Below are 16,563 nucleotides of genomic sequence, written 5' to 3' on the forward strand. Positions count from 1 at the left end.
TTTTCCCAAAGAGCACAGAGGAGTGTTTGCTCTTGCGAAAGCCGTGGCTTCACTGTTAAGAGGTGCCTGCACTGGGAACACAGTGCAATGTTGTACAGTCACATAACATCCTGTCTAGACCACCCTAACTCCAAAGCACAGAATGTTGTTTTTTTTTTTTTTGTGCAAAATTGTTAAATTATGCACTTCGAGCCATTACATATGCATCAGACTGCATTATAACAGCATGCCCAACTCCCCTTTACCCGAAGCGATTAAACTGTTTTGCTGTTGGCTTACTGTAAAGTGACTCACATCTCTGTTTTCATTCCAGTGGATGGAGGATGGACTGAGTGGGCAAAGTGGTCCGCCTGTGGGACAGAGTGCACCCACTGGCGCAGCCGAGAGTGTCAAGCCCCCCCACCCATAAATGGAGGAAAGCACTGCAGTGGCAGCATGATGGAGAGCAAGAACTGCACTGAGGGGTTATGTGCAAGAAGTAAGTGTCCAATATGTTGGAACTGGATGTTAAACATCAAAGCTGGGTAAATATTTGGCTTATGTATATGTATTTCTTCATGTATGTAATGTAACCTAATACTCTCCCCTGCCTTTTAATAGAGACCACCATCTGTTGAATTCACTCACTGATGCTTATGGTTGATAGAAGCTGGTGTTAGTGATGTATCCATAGGGGTCATTTCCCTAACAGCATAATTTCTCCTTCAGGCGGTTGTTGAATTGATCTCGCAGGCGGGGATTTCTTTGCTCATACTTTTATAAGACATATTATATTTCAAAGCTATTTGGTAAGAAACTGTATTCCCGAGGCGTTGAGCCACTGCAACATGGTGAGAGATATAAAAAGGGGGGGGGGAAGAGAGGGAAATCGCAGACAGATGTTTCAGGAGGAAAAATTCAGGTTCACAAGGAGAGCAGGCAACTGATCCACATCTAAAGAACCACAGATGGAGAGAGAGAGAGCGGGGAAAGTGAAAGATGTGCGTGGAGTGGGAAGCGAGCATGACACAGCCAAGTCGAAAAATTAGCACAGGGAAGAGCATATGAGAGTGAGTCAGACTCGCGCTGACACCCAATGTGCAGCCCGTGATGAGCTGGGAGGAATCCAGCTGACAGCACATTAGAATCTTAGAGATGCACATCCACAAAAGGCAGGGCGAGAGAAATACATTCAAGCACACGCTTAAAAAACACACACACAGAGATGCAAACACGCCCAAGTATGCAGAGACAAACCTTCTAAATGCACGTGCAGCTGGGTTGCAGAAGGTGTGTGTGTGTCGCAGGGGGGATCATATGCACACTCAAACCAATGCTGAGCGTCAGCCGTGTCAGCCACACACACACATGCGAGTCCTGCCATAAACAAGCTTCCACAGAGCACCCACTTTAGACGGAATACGCTGCTGTCCGATCCGGCTGCACGTAGCCGGCGTTCTAAGGAGGCCATCGGGGGAAAAAACGAGCACTCGAGTGGCTCTGACAGGGAGCGAGGATAAGAAGCACTGTGCTGTCGAAAATCTGTAAATGTGTCAGTCTGCAAACTACAAGTTACTGACTGACTTATTCATGTTCCCAGCACATCATGTATGACTATCCCGTGGTCACAAACACACCTGATGATATTAGAGCTCTTTGCATCCCTCGCACGCTTTAATCAGAAATCAGACTCTTTAGCTCCCGCGATGTTAATCCCTCCGAGGATCGGCTAAATACCCCGAGTCGTAAATGTGCAAATGCTCTGAGACACCGCAAACCCTCATCTTCATCGCATCCTGGTAGATTCTAATTGCAATTGGACAAATGGCAGCATCTGGGGAAGCCATTTGTGCGTTCTGATGATGCCACGGAGAGACGCTTATTTGATTTGAGATCTAGTCAGCAACACAATCCTGAAAGATGGTTTCCATATTTCCTCAAACCACTTGGTGATGATTCACGCCGGTGTTATCGTAGGAATGATTGTTCCCGTCAGCGGAGATGTTTTTTTGTCCTCAAAGGATGAAGAGGATAACATTCAGGTTTCAGTCTACTTGGTGTCAGTCATGTACCACACAACCGCCAGAGTCCTGGTTCATTTTCTGAAGCAGCCTCATCCATATGATACTGATATCCTTCAGAGTGTTATTTTTCCTCGTGCCACAAATAAACAGTTATGCTGAAATTTATCTCACATTTTCGCACATTTCTAGAAGAGGTTTGTTTGTTTGTTTAATATGAATTTATCATTTCTTGCCTGTAGTATGCATTTTATGTTCACAGATTGAGCTATTGTTTACGTTCCTGTTTTGGCTTTGTATTATGTTATTGCATCTTTCATTTGCATAACAAACCAGTCCACCCATTTTTTACATTATGGGGTTTTTTTTGGGTTTTTTTTCTCCTGTTCAAACAGATAAAAAGATTTCTATTGAACATACAAGCCATCGTAAGTCCACCTTCCCATGACTTTGCTCTGTCACCGCTTCACGCCGCTTGCCTTTTGCGTTGTGTGTGTCGTGTGTCTCTCTGCTCACGCAGGTTAGGACTCCTAACACCTTGCGTTAGCACGTGGGGCTGAATGCGTGCAGCTTTTTGTGTTGCCTGCCTGTCCGTGCTTTTATGTCAGCTTGCATCACGCTCAGCGTAGACACGCCTCACCTTCTTGTCCAGCCTGCTTATGAGTGTTGTTATCCACGCTTGTCTAGTGTGTTGACTAAGTGTAACATTGGTTTCAGAGCTGACTCAGTCCTAGCATGTCTCATCTTTTGTACAGAAGCTTATTGTGATTGTAAAGGGAGGGGGGGGGGGGAAAAAGCAGTATCTGATTACAAAATGCTGGTGTAATTACACATACTGCCCAGAATGGTTTAGCGAGAGCTACTCCGTCATGACAACTCTGTTATGGAGTGAGCAAGATGGCATGCCTCTAAGCTGAGACTCCTTGATCCATAGGCTGTGTGGTAGAAGCACAGCACTCGCAGGAGAAAAGCCCTTGATTTCTGTCTGACTCTCAGTTAATCTGTGATATAGTTTACATTTGAAGTGATGGTAATTCCTCCAGCTCAATGTGATGTGGACTCAGGGGAGAGCAGCCTTAGTAATGCACCTAATTCGCTATTGTTCCGTTTCTGGTAATAAGTGTGGACGGCTGTCCGATTCGGTTCAATCGCGCCACGTGAGCATGGGAGCTCTCCTCTTCCACAGCCCGCCTGCCTCCGGCTTTCTTATCCTCCACCCTCACTTCAGCTCTAACCGCTGCTCTGTAGTGTCTTTGGTTGTCTTCTTTCCTAAAGCACTGCTATCCTTATCTCCTCTCCCCTCCTCAACACACTTATAATCCCTCTGTCCTCTCTACAAATCACAACCTTATCTAACTTCTTCCTGTCCCTTTTGCCAAATTGCCTCTCATCTAGCTCTCTCTCCTCCTGTGAGTCTATCTAGGCCGTCTACTCCTTCTCCCTCTCCTTTTTTTTTTTTTTGCTCCTCTTCGTCTCCCGCCAACTTTGCTCCTTGTCTTCTCTTCTTTGCTACTGTGGCGCGACTCCCTCACGTGTCTGGTTTGGGTCTGGCTGTGGCGAGCCTGCTGACCAGTCACAACCAATCACCCAGCCGGAGACGTGGGAGGGAGCTCGGTGGGGAACAGGTGAAGTTAGGGCCAAACACCCCCTGGAGGAGCTGTTTATTAATGGGCCTTTCAGGGATGATTTCTATATTTAAACTGACTACATGGTGCATAGTGACAGGCAGACCAGAGTGAAGCAATCGTAAAGTATGTCTTTAAAAACAACAAAGTGTCCACAAGTACTCCAAAGCCACAAGAATTATTGGGCCCATTCCTCATAATCATCATCATTTTTAATGCACTTCCAGTGGAACAGATGGGCAAGAAAATCCACGGGCTTTGCTCCGTGTAAAAATTCATTTCTAAGTTTCAGCGAAAGCTACGAGGCTTAAGCTGCCTGATTTTCTAGGTATGAATAAATCCATCTTTTTCTCCCCTGATACCAATGATACTCAGAGTATCTGCATATGCTCAGATAACGGGGCTCTCTTTTCCTCTGCTTACTGCATGCAGCTCACTGTTATCTTTTTTATGGAAAGTAACACTATAACAGGGGATTAAAGTCTCAGACTGCAGAAACAGTCAATTTTATCATATAATGGCCTGTATGGTGATTTAATATATCAGATCAGTGGAGTATTTTCTCTTTGAAGCTTTTCAATATTAATTGATCTCTTTCAGTTTCCTGGACAACATGTTTATGTTGAGCTGTAATAGTACGGTGATCACTAAAATGACCGTAACTCTAGTCGATACACCCTTTAATCAGCTTTCTGTGAAGCTTTATAGCATGTTTATAGCATGTAGCATGTGGTTTTTAGGGGTTGGGGGCAATTGATTTGACGGTGCAAATTGAGATAGACGGGGAGGGGGAGCGGGTAAATGCAATAGCATGCAGTAGGGGTCCTGTCGGGTAGTAGCGCTCAAGCCTCTGCTGCTTAGGACTTTAGCCCATGTGGTATGCGGGCTGAGTATTTTGTGCCCCATCTGTTACATCATAATCATGCTGGGGAGGTCATTCAAGTGCAGCAACTAGAGCGTTGAGTCGGTCTGCTATTTGTGCCAGTGCTGTTTTAAAGAGAAATGAAACGAACTAGCTAAACTCATTAACAGCCACTTTAGTAGGTACACCTTACTAATAACAGTTTAGACACCTTTCTGCCTCCAGAACTGCTTTAATTCTTCGTTGCATAGATTAAACAAGATTGGCTGCACATCCATGATGTGAATCTCCCGTTCCTCCACATCCCAAAGGAGCTATACTGGATCTGTCACCAGATCTGAGATCTGTTCAATATTGAGATATATAGTGGTCACAGAGAGATAGACATGGTCAGCAACAATACTCAAGTTGGCTGTGGTGTTTAAAAAATGCTCAGTTGTTACTAAGGGCCCCAAAAGTGTCCCAAGAAAATCTCCTCCTCACCATTACACCACCATCAGCAGCCTTAAACCACTGATGCAGGCAGCATGGATCCATGCTGAGACTCATCAGACTAGGCAATGTTTTTTCAGTCTTCTATTGCCCAAGGTTGGTGAGCCTGTGTGAATTGTAACCTCAGTTACTTGTTGGAGTGGTATCAGTGTGGTTTTCTGTTGCTGTAGCTCATCTGCTTCAAGATTCATCGTGTTGTTCAGAGATGCTCTTCTGCAAATTTTGGTTGAAATAAGTGGATACTTGAGTAGCGTTGCCTTCCTATCAGCTCAAAGCAGCCTGACCCTTCTCCTCTGACCTCTGGCGTCAACAACAATACCACATTCAAAGTCACTTAAATCACCTTTTTTCCCCATTCTGAGGCTCAGTTTGAACTTCACCAGGTCATCTTCACCATGTCCACAGGCCTAAATGCAATGAGTGGCTGCCATGTGATTGGCTGATTAAATATTTGCATTAAAGAACAGTTGAACAGCCGTACCTACAAAAGTGAGCAGCTATGCCAGCCCTGATCTAAAAAGGCTGAAAACACAAATTGATTTATTTTAACACAGATAAATCTGATTTTTTTTTAAATTAATAACAGATGTTACTAATTACTAATTAGAGGTCATTTCCTGAGTTCTAGGAAAGTTATTTTTACCCCACTCAATACATTGACCCCCAACAAATTAGATTTACAGCTATATAAGAAAAAAAAAAGATTTTTTAAAATATATTTTTTATGTTCAGGACTCTGTTTTTAGTCTGATGATGAACTAATGAATTAATCAGCAAATGCTTTCAGCACTAACTTAGACTTCCATGACTAATTTATTCTGCTTACTCTACAGCATGTAGTAAATCAGATGATATGCCATACATTATGCTTCCTTCCCTCATGGTTTTCCCTTGCAGATGTAAATGTGTGTTTTCATCTGAGTCTCTTGATGATGTCTTGGCTTTCTGTCCCTCTTTCAGCCCTGGCTCCAGGTATGGGTGTAGCAGTCTACACGGTTCTCGTGGCCCTGCCGCTGAGCGTAATAATGGCACTGTGCGTGGGAGTGCTCGCATACCGCCGCAGATGCCGACATCTCCACGGAGACATCACCGATTCTTCATCAGCTCTCACCACCGCGTTCCACCCTGGCAACTACAAACCTCCCAGACAGGGTGAGTTTGCACACGCATGCACACTCGCGTGAGTCGGCAGGTATTTGCACTCAATTTTTTTTTTGCATTATTCCTTTTTTCCCCACAGCTATTCTCGTGTTTTTCTTATTTTCATAGAAACACTGTCCCTGCTCATTTTTATCATCGCGTTGCTATTTATATCATCCCATAAATTAATTCTCTTATACCATTATCTCCTCTCAGTCAGCTCTCCATTCTTTACTGCGTTACATTTTTTACATTTTAAACATTCGTCATGGTGTCCTTTCTCTTGCTCTTGCCATCAAATATTAATTAGCAACATTAATCCATTCCACTGGCGTCACTTTCGGCTCTCTCAGCCCTGCTCGTGTCATTTCTAGTGATAAGCTCCTCTCTTCTCCCGTACCCACAGATAACCCTCACCCTCTACATCCCTCAGCTCCTCCAGATCTGACAGCCACAGCGGGGGCTTTCCGCGGGCCGCTCTTCTCCCTCCAACAAGGGGTCAACGACAGCCCCCACAAAATCCCCATGACCACCTCTCCGTTGCTGGACCCCCTGCCCAGCCTGAAAATCAAGGTGTATAACTCCTCCACGCTTTCTTCCCTGGAGCTTCCCAATGACATAAGCTCAGGTGACGGAGAGATCCTCAGCTTAAAGTCGGTGGGTACCGTGGGCAGAGAGCGAGAGTATCACACCCACACGCTATCCAGAGAGGCTGGGTTGAGTACAAGCGCCACGCTTGGAAATCTAGGAGGACGCCTCACTATTCCCAATACAGGTACAAAGCTGATTTGTAGCTAGTGATAACTAAAGACACCTTTAGATGCATTGAAGACAAGATAAGTCATGACCCCCTTCTCTTTTTTAGGTGTAAGTTTGCTGGTCCCCCCTGGCACAATCCCCCAGGGGAAGTTCTATGAAATGTACCTCATCATCAACAAGTGGGACAAAACAACGTGAGTGCCCCTTAGTTCTTTAATTCTTTATTTCTCTTATCTGTTTCACACATAGAAGGCAGAATAGACCTTAGTCTCACCTCAATCAGAAAACTTTCCGTTGCAAGACTCGTTTCCACTTCTGAGGATAAAAATATCAACAACTTGTCCCAGCCTTTAACTTAAAATTGAAGAAGCTACTTTCAGCTGCTCCCTTATTCGTAAGGGTTCACCACGGCGGGTAGTTCCTGGTGTTTGATTTAAGTTAGGATGTTCCAAACATATATGCCATTTTCTTTTAAAAATGAAGCGTGTGCATGTGTGTGATATCTACAGGTTACCCTCTGAGGGCAGTCAGACTGTACTCAGTCCTGTGGTGAGCTGTGGTCCATCTGGTATGCTGCTGAATCGCCCCGTTGTCCTTACTTTGCCACACTGTGCCCAACTAGACACGCCAACACCTGACTGGACTCTCACACTGAAAACGCAAACGCATCAAGGAGCATGGGAGGTGAGAGAGCCTCACGCTGGTATCAAATGATGAATGCCTTCCCTTTTTTTTTGCTCTTTTTTTGTGTCACTGATTGCTCCTTTTATCCCTGTTCAGGAGGTGCTGACTGTAGGAGAGGAGACTTTGTCGTCCCCATGCTACCTGCAGCTGGAGGAGGAGTGCTGTCACGTTCTCATGGAGCAGCTAGGAACATACGGCCTTGTGGGCCAGTCGTGCCCTCCACAGCCTGCCTGCAAGCGCCTGCAGCTGGCTCTCTTCGCCCCCCGCGCACCATGCCTCTCCCTGGATTACAGCCTCCGGATCTACTGTATCCATGACACCCCACATGCACTCAAGGTGCTGCTCTCATGTTTATGCATCTGTGTGGGTTTATATTACTGTCTCCTCACGTGCACTTTAAGCCGTTCACCCCGTTGCTTGCCTGCGATTTCCTGTCTCTGTTTCTTTCTATTCATTTGTCTTTCTGCTCTCCCGAAGCATTTTCCTATACTCGAAAACATTCCAAAATTAATTAGGTCTTATTTATTCCACGTTTTTTATTTCCTTAGCAAAAGCAAAACATGGTACCCATACACATATACAGTGGGACTTCCAAAGGTGTGTAAACTTAAAAATGAATAAATACTCATCAGATAAGCTGAAAAATACCCTTGTTTGAGTTGATTATGTCACTAAAGAGAGCTATAACACGACTCTGAAGACATGCGAAGCAAAAAATAATGTAACACAAAAGATCCTGCATAAGACTTGGACATGCAAAACCAAAAAGCATAGCAAGAAATAAAATTAAATGAACTATAAATAGAAAATAACATAGACAAGGTGTATTATATTGAAGCATGTCACGGAATAAAAACATTAAAAGTTAATATAACTTATTTCCATAGTGGTTCTGGGCGATAGAGGAGTACCATCCCCTTTCAACTCTGCAGATCCATCTCATTTCTCCAAATTAAATTTGGTGCAATACATTGAGTTTTCATGTCCCGCAAGAAGCAACGGCTCAAAATAGTAGAGCAAAATACAAAAACTATACCAAACACAAAGCGAGTGTTCGATTCAGTGGAAAAATATTTTTCCTCTCTCAGACCAGCCAGGATAGTAAACACGAGTGCGCTGTGTGCAGTATATTGGCATCCCGCTGCATGATTTCTGGCTGGAAAAGTTCAAACAGCTTTTAAACTGTTAGCTCAGAGCATTTCCATTTGGACACATTTTAATTAGGCATCTTTTGAAAGCATGATCTTGCAATGCGAGGGGATGAGCCCGCGCTAAAACCAAATAAATAAAGCCCTAAGCCCGTCTTCTATGGCTTTCTGTGCAGGAGGTGCTGGATTTGGAGAGGAGTCTGGGTGGAGTTTTGCTGGAAGATCCCAAGCCGCTGCTCTTCAAAGATAGCTACCACAATCTGCGACTGTCCATCCACGACATTCCCCACACTTACTGGAGAAGCAAACTTCTGGCCAAGTACCAGGTGACATAATGCAGCAGACTCATTATAGATATATGCATATATATATATATATACATAATATGCATTATATGTATGCCTGAAGTCCAACTGATATTCACCAGATTTCTAAATAACCTTATCACATCAACATCATTAGGCATTGCAGATTTGCAGCATTTAGGTTTTTGATGTCACAGACCTAAACTGTTTTTGACATTTCACACTCATGTTCTTTGTGAAATGACTTGTTTCTTCCATCAGTCCAGTCTGGCGGCACGTGAATAGAAGAGAACAGAACACAGAAGCTTTAAAAAAGCTGATACAGACCAGTGACAAATTACGGTGTCTTTTTAAATTGCAGGGCAGCTGAGCACTGGCTCTAAAAAGTCTCTGGCAGTCTACTGAAGTGATTAAACAGTGTTTTTTAAAAAGATATTCCCTCATTTAGGGTTTTAATCATGGTGGCGGCGAGAGCTGTCTAAAACCTCAGTCCAAAATCTCCCATAGGTGTTCAGTTGGCTTGAGCTCTGATGATAGTGATGACCATGGCATATAATTTAAACATTTTCATGCCATAAGGATGGGGACATTGTCATCCACAGACCGACCACTCCCACCAGGATAGAAAGGTTTCATTTAAGGATGAAGCTGATCGCTCATGCCAACCTTATACTGTGCAGTAGCCTGCAAAATTATACCAGCAAAATGCCTCCCACAGCTAAACAAAACAACCAGATCAACTCACTGGGGTGCTCAGGCTTTTCCTTTAATTTGTCATAATGAGCAGTACTACACAAGCTTAAACAGTAATCTTGCTTCATTTCAATAAGAGGGCTATTTTACAAATGTTATAGCATACTTGACTGCTGTAAACACTCAAAGTCTCTCCTGCATTCTTTTCGCAGGAAGATTGCAGTCTGAACCGTTTCTGAATAAACAAACAGAAAATCTGATAGCGCTTCTAATTTATGGACAGTGCGATTTAGAAATAAATTATCCTCCAACGCACAGAGACCCAGTTGGTGGAAACACCCACTATCAAAATAAAGCATACTGCACAGACCTTTAATGGAAACTGCATTCTAGATGATCCCAGATTGTGCTGCTCGGGAAGAGGTCGCTTTAATCACAGTGGTAGAGAGCCTTTTTTTTCCTGGCTTTTCCTGTTTACCACTTTTGTCTGTGTGACAGGAGATACCGTTTTATCACATTTGGAGTGGCAGTCAGAGACCCCTGCATTGCACCTTCAGCCTGGAGAGAGGCAGCCTGGCTGTGTCGCAGCTCACCTGTAAGATCTGCGTCCGGCAGGTGGAAGGGGAGGGACAGATATTCCAGCTGCACACTGACATCCAGGAGGTAATGGTGACGTCTGAGAAAATGCTTGCGCACACACGCGCACACACAGATAACGCTGCAATGCAGCTGCACAGTTACTCCAATCAATACAAAGGTTGGTCTCAGTGCTTCTCGACGCCTCTGCTCTTCCAGACTTTACCTCCGCACTCGCCCCTCCCCTCAGGAGGAACGTGCCTACCTTCCTCTCAAGTGGGACCTTATGCCTTTCGCTTGCCTGACTCCATCCGCCAGAAAATCTGCGCCAGTTTGGATGCACCCAGCGCTCGAGGATGTGACTGGAGGCTACTGGCTCACAGTCTGGGCTTTGACAGGTCAGATAAAGCACGTTTGTTACTTGAGTTGCATTCTGAAACGACTGTAGGAGCTGCAGTGTTGATCACTGTCTGATATGAGATGATTTAAAGAGGCCTCAGAGGTCAGTTTAGAATTGGGTTTAAGTGAATGAAATTTAGACAGACGACTATGAAAAGTCATGTTATATCTGCCCATACTGATTAGAATCTCAAAAGCTGGGCTTGAATATTAAGTTAAAAAATATGATTCAGTCATGCGTGTTATATAATGTTACAAAAATCCATCTTGCTAATTATCTAACCATGCCTTTGAAATATGATGCTTAGCTGGGTATCAGTATTGGAGTGTCAGAGGTTTTTCCTCCAGTATGTGCAACATCCAGTAATGACCAAAAAAAGAAAAAAGAAAAAGATAATCAGTGATGAAGGACTGTTTTTGCTCTCTCCTTTTTCTTCTCACGACTTGCGCCTTCTTTCCTTCATCCAGGTATTTGAACTACTTTGCCACAAAGCCCAGCCCCACAGGTGTTCTGCTGGACTTATGGGAAGCATGTCACCAAGGTGACGCAGACTTGGTCTCTCTGGCGACCGCACTGGAGGAGATGGGCAAAAGTGAGGTGCTAGTTGTCATGACAACTGATGGGGATTGTTGATTGGTCAAGAAACAAGAGAGCAAGACTTTTTTTTCCTCTCTCACCACCACCGCAATGAAAATACCTGCCTATGAATGAATATGCACACACGCCAGCGCAAATCATAAACCCACAGAGCATTTTGGTTGCTTCACATAAACTTTATTACCTCTGCCTCATTTCCCTTTTCACTGGCCCTGAGAAGATCAGCCACTGTAGCTCCATGGCCACCATAACATATTCCCATGCGTGCCATCCACCTGCTAACCCGATTCGGCTTGAGCCCTCCAAAGCAACGTTGCATCTGCGAGGTATAAAAAAAAAACTATCCGAGGGTACCAAGGCATAAAGTGGCTCTAAAGTTGTCTGTCAGACATGGTGTTGACTGCCTTTGAATGTTGAAAATGGCTCCATGCTTGTATATATAAATATGAGTGCTTTGGGAAAAAATGGAAACGTTCATGTATTCAGCACGCACAACGACACAAACGCTAACGCGGGATGGCCTGTGTTTCAGTAGCAGCATGAAAGTGCATGATTTAAGAACACCCTCACCTCATGGCAGAGGACTTTTGTTTCTTCATTGTCATCCCCATGTGTGCGCTGAAGGACAGGCAGCACCGACCTGCCTCCAGCCTCCCCAGACTGCACACACTCCAACACACACACAGGCAGAGCAGTCATTAATCGGCTCTGAAGCAGGCAGGCTAGGATTTCTCATCTAACTGCTTCGACTGATGACAAATCGTGTAACGATCGAACCCTCAAGGTTCGAATTTTTTGGGCGTAAAAAAAAAAAGCTGCCTCTCCTATGTTGTAGAAGTGCGAATTTTTGAAGTTTGCTTCAGAATTGGCGAATAACTAGACTGACTCTTTATACTGTACCAACAAACGCCTCAAAGCCTTGGCATATCATTCCGACTCACAGGGGTGTTTCTCTTTCATCTCTCCTTGCATTCCTCTTACGCTCTGCCACACTTCAATCTTTTGAGAATAAACTGCAGGAGAGCTTTCTGGTCATCCCTTAAAAAAACATCAACAAAAACAAAGTTTCCTTTGGGGAACGCTTTCATTTATTGTCCAGATTTGTGGATTCTTTGTTTTCTGTTTCTTTTCCTTTTACTGTCACTGGTGTTACGATCATGTAGAGCCTGTTTTAACATCTGTGCTTGTTTAGGCTACTGATCTGCTGTGTATTATTTTTTTGATCCTAGTAGAGCACGCCAAAATTGGAGAGTTAGGACACAGTGGATGTCTCTCTTGTGAATAACAAAACTATGTTTATTTTTGGGTTGTTTTTTTTTTTTTTAATCTTGTGCATCAATTCAAAAAATGTAAAATATAATCTGTAAGACATGATTGGACGGGGGGTCAAGTGTCCTGATGAATTTGCTGCACGCTGTAATTTGGAGGCTTTGCTGTAATTGAAGGCCATTTCCCGAGATCACACATGATTGTAGGATAGAATAGCCTTGCTTTGAATCAAATGGGCAGCAAGGGGACCGTGAAACTTACCTCAATCTGTTCTCTGTCCCCCACTTATCTATATGTCCATATGTCCATGCATCGCCCTGTAGCTCATTCTGCCTCCCTTCTCTCAACTCTTTTAATCTGCCTGCTTTGTGGTCAGGGTCCTCAATCTGTTTGCATTGTCACTATTGTTCCGTCAGCTTAAATGCTTTCGTCTGTAACATTATCTTTGCCTAAGTTCTGTGTTATTGAGTCTTTTTTATCCCTCTAAGCAAAAAAAGTGTTCATATCTTAAAACAACCACAAGAACCAAAACACAGGCAGTATCCCTCCTCCTCAGCAGTGAGTCATGTCACTGTTTTGTGTGAATGAACCGTGTGTGTGCGCATATGTGTGTGTGTGTATGTGAGAGTGGATGTGTGTGGGCAGGTGGGTGTGCGCGTACAGTATGTGCACATTCTTAAGATCTGTCATTTCTCTTTGTAAGTGCTATGCAAGTACATAAGAAAAAGTGAAGCGTTTTGACTTCTTTTGTTTCCTGGAAGAGTAAGATTCTATTTTTTCAGATCAGGACATTGACAGGGTTTTGATTTTGTATCCTAAATTGGTTTAGGAGTAGTTTTAACATTTTTTCGGTGATGCTAGTCTGTGTGGGGATTCTCCATCCGGAGAACAATTGGATCACTGACCAAGAAAGCTGCTACCTTAAAACAAAAAAGCACACGTGGGAAAACAAAGTGGCACAGCGACTGACACGATGACCTCGTGCCCTGCAGGTCTTTGCCCTGAGGAAAAATACCTGGACACAATCTGTTCAGTACTTTGGATCCCTGAACACTGCAGGACTTTTTTTCTTTCCACAAGTCTTGTTACAGAGACTGACTAGCTGTAGACTACAGTGTTTATTTGTCCAGATTTTTTGAGTGTCTGCTGGATCTTTGGCCATATCTCTGGATAATTTATGCTGGAGCTGTACTGGATTCAAAACGTGCTCCCGTCAAAGAGAGAAAAAAACTACCCTTTGTTCAAGAAGACAGACATTTTTACAAAAAACACCCAAAAACAAAACTAAAAAAAACTAAAACTAAATGGATTCAGTGACATGATTTCATCTCTGTAAAGTACTAATTGTAAATAAATGTCTAGCCTTCTTACCTGTAACTAAATATAATTTTTATGCAATAAATTATATTTCTTAGTTTAACAGCTGTGTGTTTGTGTTTTGCTCTTTATTGCACTAAAGCCTGCTATTGCACTGCCATATCTCAAATAATGCATAGAGCTAATTGCGAGCTTCTTCAGCGCTTAGTACTTAGCACTGAAGGACAGAATTACAGTTAAATGGCATCTGTGGTTTTGTCAATTACACCCATTTTCACAGAAAATGCAGAGCTGCTCAACCTGTCCCTCTTTACCTCACACTTCACTGGAAAATTCCCTTTAGGTCCATTTAGCTTTAAAAGCTTTTAACTGGCAGGCCGTCTGGTCTTCACATTAACATGGTCTTGGAGGTACTGATAGTGGCCTTTAAAGACTGCCTTGGGTGTTTAGATTGAGGATTCAAACCTCAGTTTTCCTTTATGACTGGGCAATGAGTGGGAAATGATCAGATGAGGCTCTCATATCGAGAAAATATTGTGTCATCTCTATATGGAGCGTGCGTTGCTGTAAGATAGACAACACTTTGCACCTGTTTCATTGGTGGCTGACAGTGCGTGAGATAACTGAACCTTGTATAGTGTATAAAATGCTGGTATAAAAGCTGACTGGAGCTTCAGCCCTGCACAGGATGTTTTTGTATTTTAAAGAAAAGAAAATGAGAACATGCAGCATTAACTAAACATAATTTTCTCCTTTTTCGCATGATAACAGTCATCACTGAGCCTACAGCATTTTAAATAAGTGTGTGACCATATGAAGAGCACTTCAGGCGCTGGTGTGAAACATGCACCCAGAACTAGCCTGTCAGTGGTTCCAGTCCAGCCCACTGTGAAGCCATTAATAATTCAGGTTTCCCAATAAAATACACTGCTATTCCTGGTGTGGTGATGCCAGCGCTACTACTCTGCCCCTGAACTCTATGGAAAGTTATTATTTTTAAATTCTGGTGAGTGTTTATGGGTTAATTCCCAAAACACTGTAGATGTGAAGCTTTTGTGTCTGTGCTCTGTAATGCTCGTGTAATGACAGCAGGCTGAATGAATAAAGAGTAATGGGGGTTTGGGGGAGGGGGGTCATCATAACTAGGTTACAGTTGCTTTACTGGTTCACCCTAGTAAAAGATCAAACTGAGCTCTATAGTAATGTGCGAAAGTCTTGAGCCAGCCCTCCATCATTTATTTTTATTTTGCTTCCAAGGAGCCAGACTTTCTTGTCATTTTTAAAGTAAAGTTAAAGTGATCTTGAGCAACAGGCTGTTTGACATCAGCTGCTTTTTCACTCATTTGCAACCCATACGGTAATGTTTTGGTTTCATTTGTTAAGCCTCGCCATATCTGAGCATGGTGTGTGCTGTGTCCTTAAAAGAATTTAAGGGAACTGAACAAGTGGAAGACAAAAAAAAATCTAAACAAAACAAATAAACATTCTCTACAGCAGATGAATAGTATCTGAAAGTAATAAACTGAATACATATCAAAAAAGATCCGGCAAAGACCTGATGCAGGATACAGAGATGTATCTGGCACTCAGTTGATCCATCTACTGGTCACTAAAGCTTCATCAGAAATGGTCTCAGTGGATGGGTGGCTGTCAAGAAAAAGACTGAGGTATGACAAATTACACAAGAACTGTGCTAAAAGTCTGTGGTAACCGCTCAAGTTATTATCAATATGTATGGAAAAGGTCAGGAGACAAGTACAACAGAGTATCTAAAGCCATCTGTAAAACAGAGTGGAGGCTACATTTCCACCAGTGGTGTTGTGGATCTTGTTAAAAGTCATGGAATTATGAACGCAGAAAAGATTTTGATCCATCACGTGATACTGTCTATAAAGCATCTGACTGACTGTGGATTCATTTTTATAGTATGACAGTGATCCCAAATAGAATGCCGGTACAGTGAAAGAATACCTGGACGGAAAAACGCACAGTGGAACACTATCAGTCATGGATTGGAGCCTGAACATAAAAAATGTTGAAGCAGTGTAGGATCATCTTCACAGGGAACAAAACAAAAGGCAGCAAACATACTAAGAAGAGCTTTGAATATTCTTCAAGAAGCTGGAAGAACTATTCCTGACGACTATTTAAAGAAATTACAAAAAAGCTTTACTAAAAGATTTCAGGCTGTGTTGAAGAATAAAGGTGATCACACCAAATATTGACTTTCAAACTTGTTAGAAGCCTACCTTACTGTGTGTTTTTCTTTATATAATTTATGTTTGTGCACGTTTCAATAAATCGCTGCTTCTCCTCCCTGTTTTGCTCGTGTTTTTCTTCTTACAGGTGTTGGAATAATTCTATACAAGAGAGGTACACGACGAGACCTGTGGATGTGTTGTTCTACAGTGCCCTCTCCAGGCAAATATGGGCTAATGATTTAAGCATTATTTTTTATGCATTTATTTTATTGGAGTAATAAATGTGATATATGCACAAAGCCACAATATTTAACATGACTCCTTTTTTGCAAGAGAGAAAACAATATCAAGAAAAGTTCGAAACTGTACTCCCGTCACATATAGACATAACTGACACTTTTACGTCAGCAAGGAAAGATGACTTTACAACTGAGATCTACATATTGTATTACATTATAATTTGTTAGTTTGATTAAAGAAGCGGCACAAATCAAT

General features: G+C 42.9%; 1 protein-coding gene across 4 annotated transcripts in view; it reads left to right on the forward strand.

The window, feature by feature from the left end:
- unc5b (unc-5 netrin receptor B) overlaps positions 1-13,920 on the forward strand; it is a 52,981-nt gene extending 39,061 nt beyond the window's left edge. For 2 of the 4 annotated variants that reach the window (XM_005737036.1, XM_005737039.1), the window contains exons 7-17: positions 314-478; positions 2,396-2,428; positions 5,940-6,131; positions 6,526-6,894; positions 6,985-7,072; positions 7,388-7,562; positions 7,659-7,898; positions 8,887-9,036; positions 10,207-10,371; positions 10,504-10,682; positions 11,152-13,920. In XM_005737036.1, coding sequence (XP_005737093.1) covers positions 314-478; positions 2,396-2,428; positions 5,940-6,131; positions 6,526-6,894; positions 6,985-7,072; positions 7,388-7,562; positions 7,659-7,898; positions 8,887-9,036; positions 10,207-10,371; positions 10,504-10,682; positions 11,152-11,317 — 1,922 coding nt within the window. In that variant the 3' untranslated portion in view covers positions 11,318-13,920. The remainder of the gene's footprint in view (positions 1-313; positions 479-2,395; positions 2,429-5,939; positions 6,132-6,525; positions 6,895-6,984; positions 7,073-7,387; positions 7,563-7,658; positions 7,899-8,886; positions 9,037-10,206; positions 10,372-10,503; positions 10,683-11,151) is intronic. The other 2 variants (XM_005737037.1, XM_005737038.1) reach the window with 2 other exon arrangements.
- The last annotated feature ends 2,643 nt before the right edge of the window (positions 13,921-16,563 follow it).

Source organism: Pundamilia nyererei, unplaced genomic scaffold (assembly GCF_000239375.1).
Source record: "Pundamilia nyererei isolate P.nyererei 1_Seehausen unplaced genomic scaffold, PunNye1.0 scaffold00073, whole genome shotgun sequence".
NCBI classification, from domain to species: Eukaryota; Metazoa; Chordata; class Actinopteri; order Cichliformes; family Cichlidae; genus Pundamilia; species Pundamilia nyererei.